Source organism: Saimiri boliviensis, chromosome 4 (genome assembly GCF_048565385.1).
Source record: "Saimiri boliviensis isolate mSaiBol1 chromosome 4, mSaiBol1.pri, whole genome shotgun sequence".
In the NCBI taxonomy this organism is placed as follows: Eukaryota; Metazoa; Chordata; class Mammalia; order Primates; family Cebidae; genus Saimiri; species Saimiri boliviensis.
This window is the reverse complement of record NC_133452.1, coordinates 81,109,856-81,126,494: the sequence shown is the minus strand read 5'-3', so window position 1 is coordinate 81,126,494 and position 16,639 is coordinate 81,109,856. Positions and strand designations below refer to the sequence as shown.

The following is a 16,639-nucleotide window of genomic DNA, read 5'->3' as shown; positions in this document are numbered from 1 at the left end:
GACCTGAATGGAAATGCTGAGGATAGCCATACTGATCAAACACACCATATCCTACCTCTTGTTGCCTAAGCCATGTTCATGTTACCTAATGATTAAGCCACACAAAATGTATGTTACCAATATGAAGATACATGAAGGAAACTATAAGAAACTCCATTTCAAATTATGGTTGAATTTATGGACTGCATTTTACAAAAAGATCCTAATTCAATGTCTTTACAAGTAATTCCCTTTTATTAAAATGTACTTTAGTTCCTGAGTTCACAAAATAAGAGTTACCTGTATGTATTAACTCAAAGGGAAGCATGAGATCTATTCTCTCTGGGAGTAGTTGTCAGCTATATTGACAGAAAGATGTTTATTTTTGATCTCCCTGTGTTTATAGGGATCAAACTAGCCATAATTACAAGAAAATTGAGACTCCCACCCCCCCACCAATTCTTTTATGAAAACATTAAAAATCATTTCAGTTATAAGAATAGTTTCTGGAAGAATGACATGGTAAGAAATTTCAAGCCAATGTTTAAACTCAAATCCTTTTAGCCCCAATTAGGCCACAATGCTTTGGATTTAAAAAGTTTCAACTTAATGTCTATTTAAATACCTACTGACCATGAGAGAATTCAGATGACTTATTTAAGGATAAAGGCTGAATAACTTGACAAGTCATACTTTAGAGATTCTGACACCTATGAACTATATAGAATAAGTTTAAATTTATTCTAAACAGTAAGGCATCTCAGAATACGTAACTAGAATTCATTTGACATTTTAAAAGCCACTTTAATTGGAAATTACATCCTACATACAGGAGTTATTCCAAGAAGTTTCATTCCATTGGCTAGGACAGAACGGACAGCTTTGAAAAGATGAAGTCTGGCCTACAAAATAAATCAAAGAATAACTTAATATGTTCAACAACAGCCTAGCTATAAGTGAATTCATGAGAATGGTTTTAAAGGTAATTCTAACTTTAAAGCAGGAACGGTATGTCAAAGTGCTGTACAGTTATCATAGGCAAGAGAAGATAAATTCCTAGCATCCCTTAAGTAAGACCTGTACATGGGGTGTCAAGGAGTAGGAGTGACAGTATTATCACACAGTATGGCTTCAGATAAGGTGACTTTATCACTATAATATTTCATGTAGGAAAATGTGCTTCAGTCTAGCATATTGGCAAGTATATAAACATTGTTACAGTCTATTAGCTGAAGAAGTATACTGCTATAGTTGAACAGTAGAATGCTATTTTATAAAAATTTACAAGACTGACTTAGTAGTATTAGTCTGAGGAGCTAGAGATTATACAGAAAACATTCAACATAACATACCCCAGCCACTTCAGGAGGACTGTCTTTTACTTGTAGTGTTTTGTGTGCCACAGCTGCAAGATGACTGAAACGAGAGAAATCATGATAGTACCAGCAGTAAATTCCTGTCGTAACATGTGAGCTTGATATGTAATCTTATTCCCTCAATAAAGTCCAGAACCATTAAAGGATGTATTTAGAATTGTAAAGTTGAAACTGGAATTTAAAACTCAAACTTTAGATCTTGGCCCTATTCTACTACTAAGAGGTGGGCAATTCTTAAGATTATGATTTCACTGTTAATTTTACAAATATTGGAGATTTTTTCTAATCATTTTTCCTCAATTTAGGCAGCCTACAATCAAATGTATAACACAGCATGGCCTTTCCCTCTGTACAGTGAGGTAGGGTAGAGAGTAGTTACTATCCACACACACTGGCCACCCTTCTTTAAAGTGTCTTTTAAATTTAGGTATGGCAGCAAGTAGAACAATGTGCTAGAGAAATGATACTGAAGACATCAGTTTTAATGATAAAATGACATTTCATAAGATTTTGTGGCTTCTTCACCTCTGTATGTTTTAAGTGTCACTTAAAGGAAGAACAAAAACCTTACATAAATCTAGGGAAGACAAGGTAAAAAGCATAATCAAGAAAACAGTCCTGGTAAGTGTCTAATTTCAATAAATGTTGAGTAAAAGCGAAATTTCCTTTGTTAAATATCTTTATGGGAAGATATAGCTGCTGCTATATAAGAGTGGATTCAACTTCGATTCCAAGTTTCTAAAACAGACACCATGAAACTGTCATTAAAGATTAGAACAATTTTTCTAGCTTATTTTTCTGTCCCTGTGCTTAAAATCCCCGTATGGACCCCACCACCCTGAAAGTAAGTCTAAATGCCTCAGTGCATGGCGTATAGGTTTATACACGCTTCATTTATCAGCCCTCCCAGGACAATGCTTATGGATCCTTTAAAATGTATTATTATGTTCTTGGTCAATGCTGGGCTTTTTCCTTCTTCCCAGCCACACTGCTTCTCCTGATTAATATCTCCTTTCCTCTGAGAAGCTCTCTCTGATCTCTCAAGGCTGGGCTGGCTGCCCTAACACCATCTCATGTTCACTCTAACACACATGCACTGTGCTGTAACTGTAGTTGTCAGTTCCTATTCTCTAGACTATAGTGACAGTACCTTGTATCACTGAATGAATGAAGGAACACTAACTGCTAATTTGTATAGGTGAAGCAATAATTTCTGTAACTAAAAGTGCATCAGATTTTAGGCCAAGGAATCTGTCTATAGGAAACATTTAGATGAAAGAAAAGTCTCAAATGTCATTAACACCTGAAAAAAGGAAGACTATAAAGTACCTTAAAGTTAGAAGGTAACTGACAATATGCCTGGGTTGAAGGTCTTGAGATGATCTATAAAGCACCTCGTCGAACCTAAAAGATGACAGAACAGTGAACAGGAAAGGACTACACGTTACACTAAAGTAAAATATTAGACATCAAAAGATCGTAAATGTCAGACTGACTTGACATGATTCAGAATAGTAGGTATGGCCAGGTGCTGTGGCTCAAGGCTGTAATCCCAGCACTTTAGGAAGTAGGGTTGGGCGGATAATGAGGTCAGGAGTTTAAAAGCAGCCTGGGCAACATGGTGAAACCCTGTCTCAACTGAAAATACAAAAATTAGCAGGCGTGGTGGTGAGTGCCTGTAGTCCCAACTACTTGGGAGGCTGAGGCAGGAGAATTGCTTGAACCCAGGAGGCAGAGGTTGTAGTGAGCTGAGATCACACCACTGCACTCCAGTCTAGGCATCAGTGTGAGACTCCCTCTCAAAAAAAAAAAAGGTATATGAAAAAGTGTGTACACCTGAAGGCAAAGGAACATTTTTCTTTCTTACAAATTCGTTGATGACAGGGACTTTCTAAATCATCTTGATATTCCCTAGACCTAGTCCACAGCAAAAAATTAAATCATGGCTGGTGAATGTAAAAAGCCTCCAGCCATGTTTAGGAACATAAAATATAAACTAGCCAAGTCTACCCTCAATGCTAAGAAAACCTGACTGGCTTATTTCTCCTCACATTTGCTATTGTACATGTGGGTAAACTTTTCTGATCCCAGGAAAGAACCACTGACTACTATTCGGCAATCAAAGAAAACTGCCTTGTTCATAACCACCCACATCTCTTCTAGAGACTAATCCCTTCACCAACAATGCCCATCAGAACTAAAATGTTTGGTCTCTTGCCTAGTGCAGGAGCATCAGATACAAAAATATATTTGAGGTTGTGAACCGAAACCAAGAGGCAAATGGAGGACTTATGGTCTCTAGAAAGCTGCACAAAGGCAGGTGTTTTCCTTCATTTATCACAGAGGGCAAGAAGATGCTCTTTCTCAAAACTAAAAGGTCATGCTTTTATCAGGCTTTATGTGAACCAGAGGCAACTAAATGTGTGCTAATTCATCAGTGATATTCTGAAGACCCAGACTGTCCTTGAGCATTGGCTTAATCTATGGCCTCTGCCTGCCCTCAGAAGGCAAATTCAGGTATTGATTGACTTACGACCTATGCAACTTACGACCATTCGACTTTACGACCACAATCGCTAGCCACGACTGCTCTGCGTCTGCCAGCCCAAACGTCGCCCAGCTGGGCGTACGACAGTGCGGACCAGCTTCTGGAAGCACTACTATCTCCACGTGCACCATTTCAAGTGTACATATAGCCTACTCATCTTATGATCAAATCATGTTACGGCCATTTTGCGGGCCTGACCGTGGTCGTAAGTCGAGCACTAGCTGTAATCACTTTTTAGGCATACCTTTGGGAAAAGTCTGGAGGCAGGAGTTAAGCTACTGGCCTGCTGATTCTACTGGGCAGCAAAAATGCCAATAGCCATTTTGATAAACAGAGGCACACTTGATGATCCCTGGAAAACATCATACCTGAGAAGATGCTGGAGAATTGAAACAGACTGTGGCTCTTGTAAACAAGCAGTGTTGAAGTCATTCAGGTAACCACATCCAAAAGTCTCTTCCAAACTGTTACCAACAGTTTAAAGTTAAAAACATAGAAAGATTAAAAAGACATACAAGGGCACAGTGCTGCAAGTGATGAACATCACCTTATAATACACAATTTTGGTCTCCTTAATATAGCCCTAGACTTTGATGCCAACACTATATGATTTGATACTTTAGTTTTCCCTAAATCTATTTCTTTAACCATACACAATGGAGGTAACAGTATATTCTTGGCAGGGTTATTCTGAGGACTAAGTAAGATAATACATGTAAATGTTTTTTTTGTTTGTTTGTTTGTTTTTGAGGTGGAGTTTCGCTCTTGTTACCCAGGCTGGAGTGCAATGGCGCAGTCTAAGCTCACCACAACCTCCGCCTCCTGGGTTCAGGCAATTCTCCTGCCTCAGCCTCCTGAGTAGCTGAGATTACAGGCATGCGCCCCCATGCCCAGCTAATTTTTTGTATTTTTAGTAGAGACGGGGTTTCACCATATTGACCAGGATGGTCTCGATCTCTTGACCTCGTGATCCACCGGCCTCGGCCTCCCAAAGTGCTGGGATTACAGGCGTGAGCCACAGCGCCCGGCCATGTAAATGTATTTCTTACATAGGTGTTCATCATAGATGATACTGAAAAAGCCCAGAACACAGGGCGTCTGGTCTTAGAATCACACCCTTCAAGACCTAGCCTGGGGAAGGACAGGGCAGCACAAGGCTTCCCTGCAGCCTCTTCTCACCTGTAGAGGCGGGCATGTGTGTACTGTAGGAAGACTCCCGTGTCCCCGTGACTCTGGAAAACACGATCCCAGCTGAACTTGTAGTCAGATAAGAGTAAACCTTTGAAGTCCTAAAATGACAGAGAAAATCTTCACTGCTGGGATTTACTCCAGTACCAAACAAAGGGCCTCACAGACAGGAGTCTTAACAGACCTGAACAATGAGTGCTGCAAGTCCGACCCTCTCTGCAGTCTCCTGTGGGTTTTTAAGTTCTTTAGTTGCTGAAATACACAAAGGCAGCTATCTTTAGCCTACATGACACTGTGCCAATCATGGATCAAGGTGTAGATAAGATTTGCCAAAACATGCTGACAATGAAGAACAGTTTCAGAGTGGGCAATTTACTTTCCTCATTTAGGCTATTTTACCTTTGATAATGACATTTCCCCTGCCTACATTAAAAGGGAAGAAATCCACATTTATTTATTAAAAAAATATTTGTAGGAAAAATAAATTTGGATTTCTGATACTATATATACATATCTCTGATACTTAGTTTTCCAAGGGTCAAGGTTAAAGTCAGAAGGACTTGTGACTTGTATCTAAATTATAACACAGAAACTTCACGAAACTACCTACACAACAGAATGACAATGCTCAAGCTCTCCATGAAAAGAGGACCAAGGTTACAGTAATTCAGATTATTGAAGTGACCAATTCCTGAGTAGCAAGTATAGAAATTCTGGCACCTCTAATTAGTGAAAGCTATTTTTGACAAAGTTAGTGACACTTCAATAGAGGGACAGTCATAATAAATCACACTGCCTAAAGTCCAGGATAAAAGTGGCATGTAAGTTATGATTTTAATAAGAAAAAACTGAATTCACTCTTAATCGAAGCCATGTTCTGTAGCATCCTTAACTGAATCTCATTTAAAACATCTTCCAGAAAAGTGACATCTCCTCTTCGAGTCTTCATTCCCTGAACCAGTCCAAAGGGCACGTGGTGGCACCTAAAAGAGTGGGCATCTAGTTAATTGAAAGCTAAACAAGAGCTGCTGCTGAAAGCATATAATACTGTTCAGAGAGTGGTTTGAACTTTAACCCTCATAGCAGAGTTTTTAATAAAATGAAACTGATGTGATTTTTATGCTACAAAGGACGTTAAGGACAGCTTCACTTTATAATCACCAACATGTGATTAAATTACTAGTTTCTTTTGGGAGAAAAAGGAGATGTGGATTAAGAATTTTGAAAACTAAGCCAGAGAGCAAGTAACTAATAAAAATACAGCTATTAAATGTTCTTAAGTGGGCCAGGCACGGTGGCTCATGCCTGTAATCCCAGCACTTTGGGAAACTGAGGCCAGTGGATCACCTGAGGTAGGGAGTTTGAGACCAGCCTGACCAATATAGAAAAACCCCGTCTCTACTAAATATACAAAAATTTAGCTAGGCATGGTGGTGCATGCCTGTAATTTCAGCTACTTGGGAGACTGAGGCAGGAGAATCGCTTGAACCCGGGAGGCACAGGTTTCAGTGAGCTGAAATTGTCCTGTTGCACTCCAGCCTGGGCAACAAAAGTGAAACTCAGTCTCAAAAAAAAAAAATTGTAAGCTGGAAATTATTATAATCAAGACATAATACAAAAAAATCAAGTCTGCTTTTCCATACTAGTCTCTTGAAACAAAGAATTGAAATTTGAGTGAAAAACTTTAACCACTAGGTACATTTTTAGGATCAGCTGACCCTGAACAGGCAATTAAGAACCACACAGACATTACCTTTCTGCCCAGTCATATCCCATGATCTTCAGCATTTGGAATACTTGCTGAAAATGCTTTTTTTGTCCTTTATCTGTCTTGGGAAGAAAATATATGTAAAATAAAAGAACAGTGACAATGTACAACAATAGGTTGAACTTGAATCAAATTAAGATATTTGAGGTTTGACAGACTAAAGTCATTGTCAATCGATACATTTGAAGTAAACACAAACAAGATGTCCTGAGAAGACTGTCTAAGTGGAGTGCTCTACAAGGGAGGGAAATGAGAGCCATAGCACTCCACTGAGTCAGGATTCGGAAATGCGAACTTCAATCTTCTGAGTATTCTGTTTCAATTTCTTCCCTCTCAGCTATTATGATCCTGGTTTCTGAGACCAAAGCTAAGCTCTAAATAAATATCTGATAACAACTTTTCTTCTAAGTGGAAAGGAAGGTTTCACATGGTAAGGAAAGGGGAAAAGATAATGAATATCACTCAGCAATAAAATGAACAAACTACTGACACACAGGACAGCCTGATCTTGAAGACTCTCCAGGGAATTCATTATACTGAGAGAAAAAAGCCAATTTCAAAGATTACATATTGTATAATTCCATTTACACAACATTCTCAAAATGACAAAATTGTGCTAAAGAACAGAGCAGTATGTGCAAGGGATCAGGACTGGGGTGAAGGTGTGATTATTAAGTGGTTCACCATGAGGGAGTTTGTTTTGTGATGGAACAGTTCTATATTCTGAAGGTGGTGGTAGTTACATTAATCTATACATGTGATAAAGTCTCATAAAACCATATCTACATAAACAATGACAGGAAAGTACATGTAAAAGGTGGTAAAATTTCAGTAAGGTCTCGACCCATGTTAATTTCCTGATATTGACAAAAAGTACTATGGTTACATATTATCTTTGGGGGGAACACTGTACTATTTTTAAACTTCTTTTGAGTATCAAATTACTTCTTCAAAATAAAGTTATTTAAAAACAACTGTTAAGCCCAAATCAGAATTGAAAAATAAAAAACAAAAAAACTTGGCATTATAGTGATCTGTATATATGGTTAATTTCATATAACCATTTTACTGATTCAGGTAATTTTTTCTTACTATGAAGCAATCGATGTAAACTTTTTCATTTTTAAGTTTTTAAACTTTTAAATAATAGAAGTTGCCCTCTTTAAACATACTAAATGTTGACTTCTCTCTGTAGTTTGACAACTTTTTCCATAGTTTTTCAAGATGGCATCAAATTTTTACCTCTGTAGTTTTCATGAGTTAGAGGTCATAACTTTTTGTTCTGATTACTTACCACATATATCATTGTATCAAAATTATACTTGTCCATTCGATCTATAGCAGCTGCAAGATCTCTGAAAAAGTGGCCATAAACCAAGAGTTACTAAGCAGATCTGGGTAATAACTGGTTTTAACTATTTAATAGCAACAAGCATCTTCTAATTAAGAACTTAACTTATTCCACAGCCTCAAGAGTTCCACCCACATTCAGATAATGCAAATATCACATTTTGATATAAAATAAAAATAGGTTTGGGAAAAACAAAAACACTAGGAAAAGTAATTAAACCTAAAATACATATAAATAAAATATATATATAAAAGCTCTACAAGTAGCAATAACAACTAAAATAGCTCTGGGTGAAGTGTCTTGTAGGTAAAATATTTTATGATGACATCTCCACTAAAAAGAATCACCCATTAAACTGTACTTATCTGCAATATATTCTCTTAACGAACATATTTAAAATATAGATGATGTAGTAAATAGGTGTCATCGAGATACTCTCCTATTACTATTACTAAGGTCTTTCAAAGCCTTGGGTCAGTCAGGGGGAAAATCTTCTAATGCATTTGAAAAGACCATAAAGTCCTTTGACAGAATTTCTATCTCTCTTATCTCTGATTAAATACAAATAGCCAGTTTGCACATAGTATGAAATAATGAATAATAAACAATGAAACTTCATAAACCGAAATTTCAAGTCAAGGATTATGAAATATTAAAGTTTAAAATTAGAGCTATTTTTGGTTAACTATGTATGATACTGGAAAGATTGAAAAATTCGATCTTTTGAAACGTTAGGGATCATCAAAATGTCATGAGTACATATCTCATGATCCTGACATGGCAGAGTTTGCATTCTCAATGGAAGTAAAAACTGTTTTTTGAGGGGCAAAAAAATTTTCTTTTTTTATTTAGAAGCAGGATCTCACCCTGTCACCCAGGCTGGAGTGCAGTGATGTGAACTCCCAGGCTCAAACAATCCTCTTGCCTCAGCCTCATTGAGTAAGTAGGACTACAGGTGTGTACCTCCACACAAAATAAATAAATAAAAATTTAAAAAATAATTAGTTTTAAGACTGAGTCTTGCTCTGTTGCCCAGTCTGGAGTGCACTGGTGCGATATAGGCTCACTGAAATCTCCATCTCCTGGGTTCAAGACATTCTCTTGCCTCAGCCTGCCGAGTAGCTGGGACTACAGGTGCGCACCACCATGCCTGTCTGATTTTTGTATTTTTAATAGAGATGGAGTCTCATCATGTTGGCCAGGCTGATCTTGAACTCCTGACCTCAGGTGATCCACCCTTCTTGTCCTGCCAAAGTGCAGGGATTACAGGCATGAGCTATTCAAATTTTTTATAGAGATGGGTCTCATTACATTGCCCAGGTTGGTTTCAAACTTCTGGCCTCAAGAGATCCTCTTACCTTGGCCTCCCAAAGGTCTAAAATTACAGGCGTGAGCCACTACAGCTGGACAACAAAAAGATTTATTCTTTATGCATAAACCACAGATATATATACAATATATAGAGAGATACAGGATATCTGTGGGATAAAATTTGATGAGGATTGGCAATTAGGAAAAATACGGCTGAAAAGGTTCCTTGGAGGGATTATAATTTTTAAAATGTTGAGAAACACTTGTATAGAAAATTAACACAAAAATGATGCCACAAATAGACACCTGTGTTATTATTATTATTATTATTATTATTTGGTTTGAGATGAGGACAAAACAAAGAGAAACTTTTTGATCCAAGGAAAAACAAAAAATAAGAAAAATTTCTAGGCTGAGTTTGCAGAAACTGAATTTCAAAGCCAAAGAAGTGCCAGGTCATTTAGTCCAGATCTCTCATTTAACAAAGTAGAGAATCATGCCCCAGAGAGTTAAATGACAGTTCCAGGTCTCCAGCCTCACACTCTGCTCTTTTCAGTATTCTCCTGCACTTTTGTCTGCTATAACAATTCCTTTAATTTACACCCTACAAACAAAGGTATTCCACAAGAAACCCACTAGAAGGCAGAAGCAACTGATATTAAAGCAAAGTGAAAAATCAAACATTTCAATAAGTGGCAAAAAGACAATTATTTTCCCAAAGAAAAAAGAGAAAGTACAGGTGTTAAGGTAAATATACACAAAAGTCTGTATCTAATGACAGCCTGAAAAAAACACCAAGTCAGGATAGTTAGAGACTTCATGTCATAGAGCCTCTATTCTGACATTTCTTTTTCCAAAGAAAAATACAGGTGTTGAAAAATTTAGACCTAATGATAGCCCAAAAAAAGACACCATCCAGACCCAGATAGTTACAGAGCCTCTGCTCTTAATGGATACTTCTTTTAACCATTGTACAAGGGTTTATTTCTTTAATCTGTCTACCAATAATCAGTTGATACGAAAACCTTTTACTATATATATTTGCTTATCTAGAAAAATACAAGATATATAAGTTCTTTTCACTTCTTAATCCCAATTGCATAGAATTGGTAAAGGGAAATGTCAAAAAGTAATAGAAGGTAAAAGATGAAATTCCTAAGGGGAAGTTAAGAGACTTGACTGGTTGCTTTAAGTTGTTTGGAACAAATTATGGTAGTTGATATAATAACAACAAAATACCATGACTTTATGTTACAAAAGTGAGCTGTGACCTAATATAAAATTCTGGCCTGGAAGACACTTTTGCCAGCAGTGCTTGTATGGATTTTATTATCATACCTTCTCTTTCCTATTAGCTTTGTCCCAGAAATAAGGGTGCTTGATAAACCCATTTCTTACTGATAAAGAGATTGCTCCCTGCCACAAAGGTCAGTCACAGAGATGGATGGAAAAAAATGTGACATGGCTGCCTTCTCCCTCAGCCTGTTTTAACAAATCATAATAAGGTCTGGTACTTATGTGCATGTAAGATGTTCTTTACAGCATGAGGAAACCCTTGAGCTAATATAGTCACCTTTTAGTATACATTTCCTTGCCAATGTGCCATTGTAACATACTTTTAGTTGATTATGAAGTACTTCAGTTTCATAGTTTATAGAATACTGTAGTCAGCTGTGGGGTTCAATAATGCATAACTGTAAATAGTTTTTAATCTGAAAGCAACAGATTTAGAACAAAATGTTTACCCTCACAGAAGCTACAAACCTGGTTGCATAGAGAGAAGTCCCATCACTCCGCATTACAGTACAAACTGAAGAGGGGTCACCATTCCCAGATAGATCTACTACAGCAGTTCCTTTTCTAGAAATGCAAAAAGGTAACTCTGAAGCAATATAATAAATTCAGACCTTTAAAACTGTAATATCTAAAACATTAACAAACCAGAAGGTATTTTTATTACTCACAGAGCAATAAGCAGTGCTAATTCAAGCTTTAACCAAGAATGGAAAAAAAAATATGACTGAGAATCACTTACGAATGGGTATAATGTAATTAATATTTGGTTATCCTCCCTTTTAAATCTGTAGCTCTGGATAAGGTACTCAGATAAAATCTTTAATATACCTAGTTGAAAAATTAGATGCAGCTGCATCGTAACTATGAAATATCACAGATTCTCCTTCTAATTCATGGTATTATAGCATTCAATATTGGGCTAATTTTTCATACCACAAAGTACTCGAGTATTATAAAACTACAGATTTTTGTCTTTCCTGCATGACCAAAATTGGAATCTGTATATGACAATCCAAAAATTTTCCTTAAGGACATTACTGAGGATGCTATTAACCACATTTCATGTCTTTATAAATATGACAAGAGAAATTTTGCTTTGGTTCTATGAAAAGTGACATGTCTCTTAAGCAATTGGTTTGCCTCTACATTATAGATGTCTAGGCTTCTTTTGTTGGTATTTCTCTGTTTAGCTAACAGGAAGCTAAAAGCTACATTAGAAAACAATTAGGCAAGAAACAGAAATAAAAAGCATCCAAATTGGAAAAGAAGTTAAATTGTTTCTGCAGGCAATACAATCTTTTTTTCTTTTTTGCAATATGATCTTATAAATAGAAAACCCTAAAGATTCCACCAAAAGACTGTTAGAATAAATGAATTTCATAAAGTTGCAATATAGAAAATCCACATATAAAATCGCATTTTTTTTTGAGACAGTCTCGCTCTGTCACCCAGGCTGGAGTGCAGTGGCACAATCTCAGCTCATTGCAAACTCCACCTCCTGGGTTCGAGTAATTCTTGCCTCAGCCTCCCAAGTAGCTGGGATTAGGCGTGCTTGGGATTCTCGCCTCAGCCTCCCAAGTAGCTGGGATTAGCCATGATGCCTGGCTAATTTTTGTGTTTTTAAAAGAGATGGGTTTTCACCATGTTGAGCAGGCTGATCTCGAACTCCTGACCTCATGTGATCCTCCTTTCTCGGCCTCCCAAAATGCTGGGATTACAGGTGTGAGCCACTGTGTCCAGCCAAAAATCAGTAGCATTTCTACACACAACAACAAACTATCTGGAAAAAAAATTCATTTTACAATAACATCAACAAAATTAAAATAGGAATAAATTTAACCAAAGAGCTAAAATACCTATACACTGAAAACGACATAACACTGATGAAAGAAATCAAAACACACAGATAAATGGAAAGGTATTCTGTATTAATGGACTGGGAAAATCAATATTGTTAAATGTCCATACCACCAAAAGCAATCTCAATCCCTATCAAAATTCCAATGACATTTTTCATAGAAATAGAAAAACAAATCATGAAATTCATATGGAACCACAAAAAACAAATCCCCAAAGCAATATTAAGCAAAAAAACAACAAAAAACAAAACAAAACAAAAAACAAAGTTGGGCCAGCTGTGGTGGCTCATGCCTATAATCCCAGCACTTTGGGAGGCCAAGGCAGGCAGATCATTTGAGGCCGGGAGTTCAAGACCAGCCTGGGCAACATGGTGAAACTGCATCTCTACTAAGAAATGCAAAAATTAGCTGGGTGTGGTGGTACATGCCTGTAATCCCAGCCATTTTGGAGGCTAAGGCAGAAGAATTGCTTGAACCTGGAGGTGGAGGTTGTAGTGAGCCAAGATAGCACCACTATACCACAGCCTGGATGACAAAGCCAGACCATGTCCCCCCACCATAAAAAAAAAAAAAAAAAAAAAAAAAAGAACAAAGCTGGAGGCATTGCACTACCTAATCTCAACACCTACTATAAACTATAGTAATTAAAACAGTATCATACTGGCACAAAAACATAGAGACCAACAAAATAGAATAGAGCGCCTAGATACAAATTTACACATTTATGGTCAACTGATTTTTGAAAAAGGTGCAAAAATAACACAATAAGGACAGTTTCTTCAATAAATGACATTGGGAAAATTGGATACCCATATGCAGACGAATGAAACTAGACCCTTGTCTCTCACCATGTAGAAAAATCAACTCAAGGGGGATTAAAGACAAATCTAAGACCTGATTTGTAAAACTATTAGAGGAAAACACTGAAGTCTTGGTAAAGATTTCTTGGAACTAATCCTCAAAGCACAGGCAACAAAAGCAAAAGCAAAAAAACTATAAAAGCTTCTGCATAGCAAAGAAAACAATCAACAAGGTAAAGAAACAACCTAGAGCCTAAAAGAAACTACTTGGAAAACATACATCTGATAAGCGGTTAATATCCAAAATATATAAGGAACTCAACTCAATGGAAAAACAACAACAAAAAAACCAAACCAAACCACCACCACCAACAACAAAAATACCAAATTAAAAAGTGGGCCAAAGAAGCCATTATCTTCAGCAAGCTAATGCAGAAACAAAACCTAACACTACATGTTCTCACTTATAAGTGGGAGCTGAACAATGAAAACACACGGAAACTGAGAAAAAGAACACACACTGGGGCCTGTCAGGGAGGTGGGGTAGGGAGAGTATCAAGAAAAATAGCTAATGCATGCTGGGCTTAATACTTAGGTGATGGGTTGATAGAGGCAGCACACATTTACTTATGTGACAAACCTGCACATCCTATATACGTGCCTGAGAACTTAAAAAAAAAAAAAAAAAAAAAAAGTGAGCCAAAGACATGTATAGACATTTCTTAAAGGAAGACATGGGTGGGTGCAGTGGCTTATGACTGTAATCCCAGTACGTACTCTGGGAGGCTGAGGTGAGCTGATCATGAGGTCTGGAGTTCAAGACCAGCCAGGCCAACATGGTGAAACCCTGTCTCTACTAAAAATATAAAAATTAGCTAGGTGTGGTGGTGAGCGCCTGTACTCCCAGCTACTAGGGAGGCTGAGGCAGAAGAATTGCTTGAACCCAGGAGGCAGAGGTTGCAGTGAGCCGAGATCAGGCCACTGCACTCCAGCCTGGGTGACAGAGCAAGAATCCATCTTAAACAAACAAAAAGAAGACATACAAAAGGCTAACACATACATAAAAAGGTGCTGAACATCTCTAATCATCAGGGAAGTGCAAAATTAAAACCACAATCCACAATGAAACATTTCTTCACACCTGTTAAGATGGCTTTCACATTAAAAAAAAAAAAAAAAAAAAGACAAATGTTTGCAATGATGTGGATAAAACGGAACCCTTGTACACTGTTGGTGGGAATGTTAGTTAGTAGAGCCATTATGGGAAACAATGTGGAGGTTCATCACAAAACTGAAAACAGAACCATATGATCCAGTACACTCACATCTGAGTATACATCCAAAGAAAATGAAATCAGTATGTTCAAGTGATACCTGTCCTACCATGGTTATTGTAACATTATTCACAGTAGCCAAGGTATTAAACAACACTAACAGATGAATGGATTTTAAAATATACAATAGGTAATAGCCTTAAAAAAGAAGGAAATCCTTTCATTTGTGACAACATGGATAAACTGAAAGGACATTATGTTCAGTGAAATAAGCGACGCACAGAAAACAAATATATATAATCTCACATGTGGAATCTAAAAACTTCTATTTCATAGAAGCAGAGAATTAGAATGGAGGTTACCAAGGGCAGGGAATGGGGAGATGTTGGTTACAGGCTACAAAGTTTTATGTAAACAGAAGTTCTGGAAATCTACTGTACAGCATTGAGTATAATTAACAATAATGCACAGTACACTTAAAACAGAGTAGATTTTAAATGTTCTCCTTATAGATAAGTATGTAAGGTGATGGATATGTTAATTAGCTTGATTTAAACATTTCACAATGTATATATAAATATCAAATTATGTTGTATACCATAAATATATACAATATGTCATTCATCAATAACTTTGTTTTTTTAGAGAAAAAAACCTACCATAAGCAAGGAAATAGAATTATAGGAGGGATATGCTAACATCATCTCCGACTTCATATTACTTTTCCTGCCCCTACTTCCTGTTTTCCTCATTTTGCTCTTTTAAAAGCCTGTTGTATTATATTTATTTTCACATGATGCCTTAAATATTTTTTGAAAAGGCAGGGATTTAGTTTTAGAAGGTAAAATTGAGTCAAAAGATATAAAATTTATTTCCTTTTTTCAGTTATACTATTATCAGGTTGTATGACCTTAGGCAGGTCACTTATATTTTCTGTGTCAGTTCCCAGCCTTATAAAAAACAAGTAACAGCCTTTCTCTAAACCTTAACAGCTTTTGCTATGGCAGCAAAATACAAAATGTGGGAAATACTTTGAACAGGAAAAAGCACTGTGAAAAATGTCAAGAAAGCTGCGCACTGCATTCTGTTGTCCTTACTGAAAGGATACGTCAATAACAATTTCAAAGAACAAATAATTTTACTAAAGAATAGTAACCTGATCATACATTGTTTTCAGTAGGAGTCCTTTACTCTCCAGCAACTTTAAGACTTCTTGGGATTTTTCACGATAAAATGATTCTCCTGAATATTCATCAAAATATATTCCCAGACGCTAAAAGAGTTCAGAAAAAGACAAACAAATGTTAATTCAATTTCCTATTCTTACCCTAAGGCAAAATTAAGGATGCTCTACCACCTGTCACAAACATGAACACAATAAAAATTAAACCGGGCTGGGTGAGGTATCTCACCCCTGTAATCCCAGCACTTTGGGAGGCCGAGATGGGCAGATCACGAGGTCAGGAGGTCGAGATCATCCTGGCCGACATGGTGAAACCCTGTCTCTAGTTAAAAAAAAATTCCAAAAAATTAGCCAGGGGTGGTGGCATCCACCTGTAGTTCCAGCTACTCAGGAGGCTGAGGTAGGGGAATCACTTGAATCTGGGCAGCAGAGGTTGCAGTCAGCTGAGATTGTGCCACTACACTCCAGCCTAGGCGACAGAGCAAGACTCTGGCTCAAAAAAAAAAAAAAAAAAAAAAAAAAAAGAAAAAAGAAAGAAATTAAATCAAGGGCTGGGTGTGGTGGTTCATGCCCATAATCCCAGCCCTTTGGGAGGCTGAGAAAGGAGAATCACTTGCGCCCAGGAGTTCAAGACCAGCCTGGGCAAGATGGCAAGGACTTGTCTATTTTTGTTTTAAAAAAGTATCTCCTGAAATACCACAGGGGG

The 16,639-nt window shown here is 37.1% G+C and overlaps 1 protein-coding gene across 2 annotated transcripts in view; it reads right to left on the bottom strand.

Moving 5' to 3' along the window:
- Nucleotides 1-215: 215 nt before the first annotated feature.
- Nucleotides 216-16,639, bottom strand: part of RARS2 (arginyl-tRNA synthetase 2, mitochondrial) — an 81,462-nt gene continuing 65,038 nt past the window's right edge. For both annotated transcript variants that reach the window (XM_003922944.4, XM_074397714.1), the window contains 11 exons: nt 15,917-16,023; nt 11,286-11,381; nt 8,154-8,214; nt 6,845-6,921; nt 5,950-6,074; nt 5,276-5,343; nt 5,083-5,192; nt 4,272-4,367; nt 2,685-2,759; nt 1,332-1,395; nt 216-881 (listed from right to left, as the gene is read on the bottom strand). In XM_003922944.4, the coding sequence (XP_003922993.1) occupies nt 795-881; nt 1,332-1,395; nt 2,685-2,759; nt 4,272-4,367; nt 5,083-5,192; nt 5,276-5,343; nt 5,950-6,074; nt 6,845-6,921; nt 8,154-8,214; nt 11,286-11,381; nt 15,917-16,023 (966 nt within the window). In that variant the 3' untranslated portion in view covers nt 216-794. The remainder of the gene's footprint in view (nt 882-1,331; nt 1,396-2,684; nt 2,760-4,271; nt 4,368-5,082; nt 5,193-5,275; nt 5,344-5,949; nt 6,075-6,844; nt 6,922-8,153; nt 8,215-11,285; nt 11,382-15,916; nt 16,024-16,639) is intronic.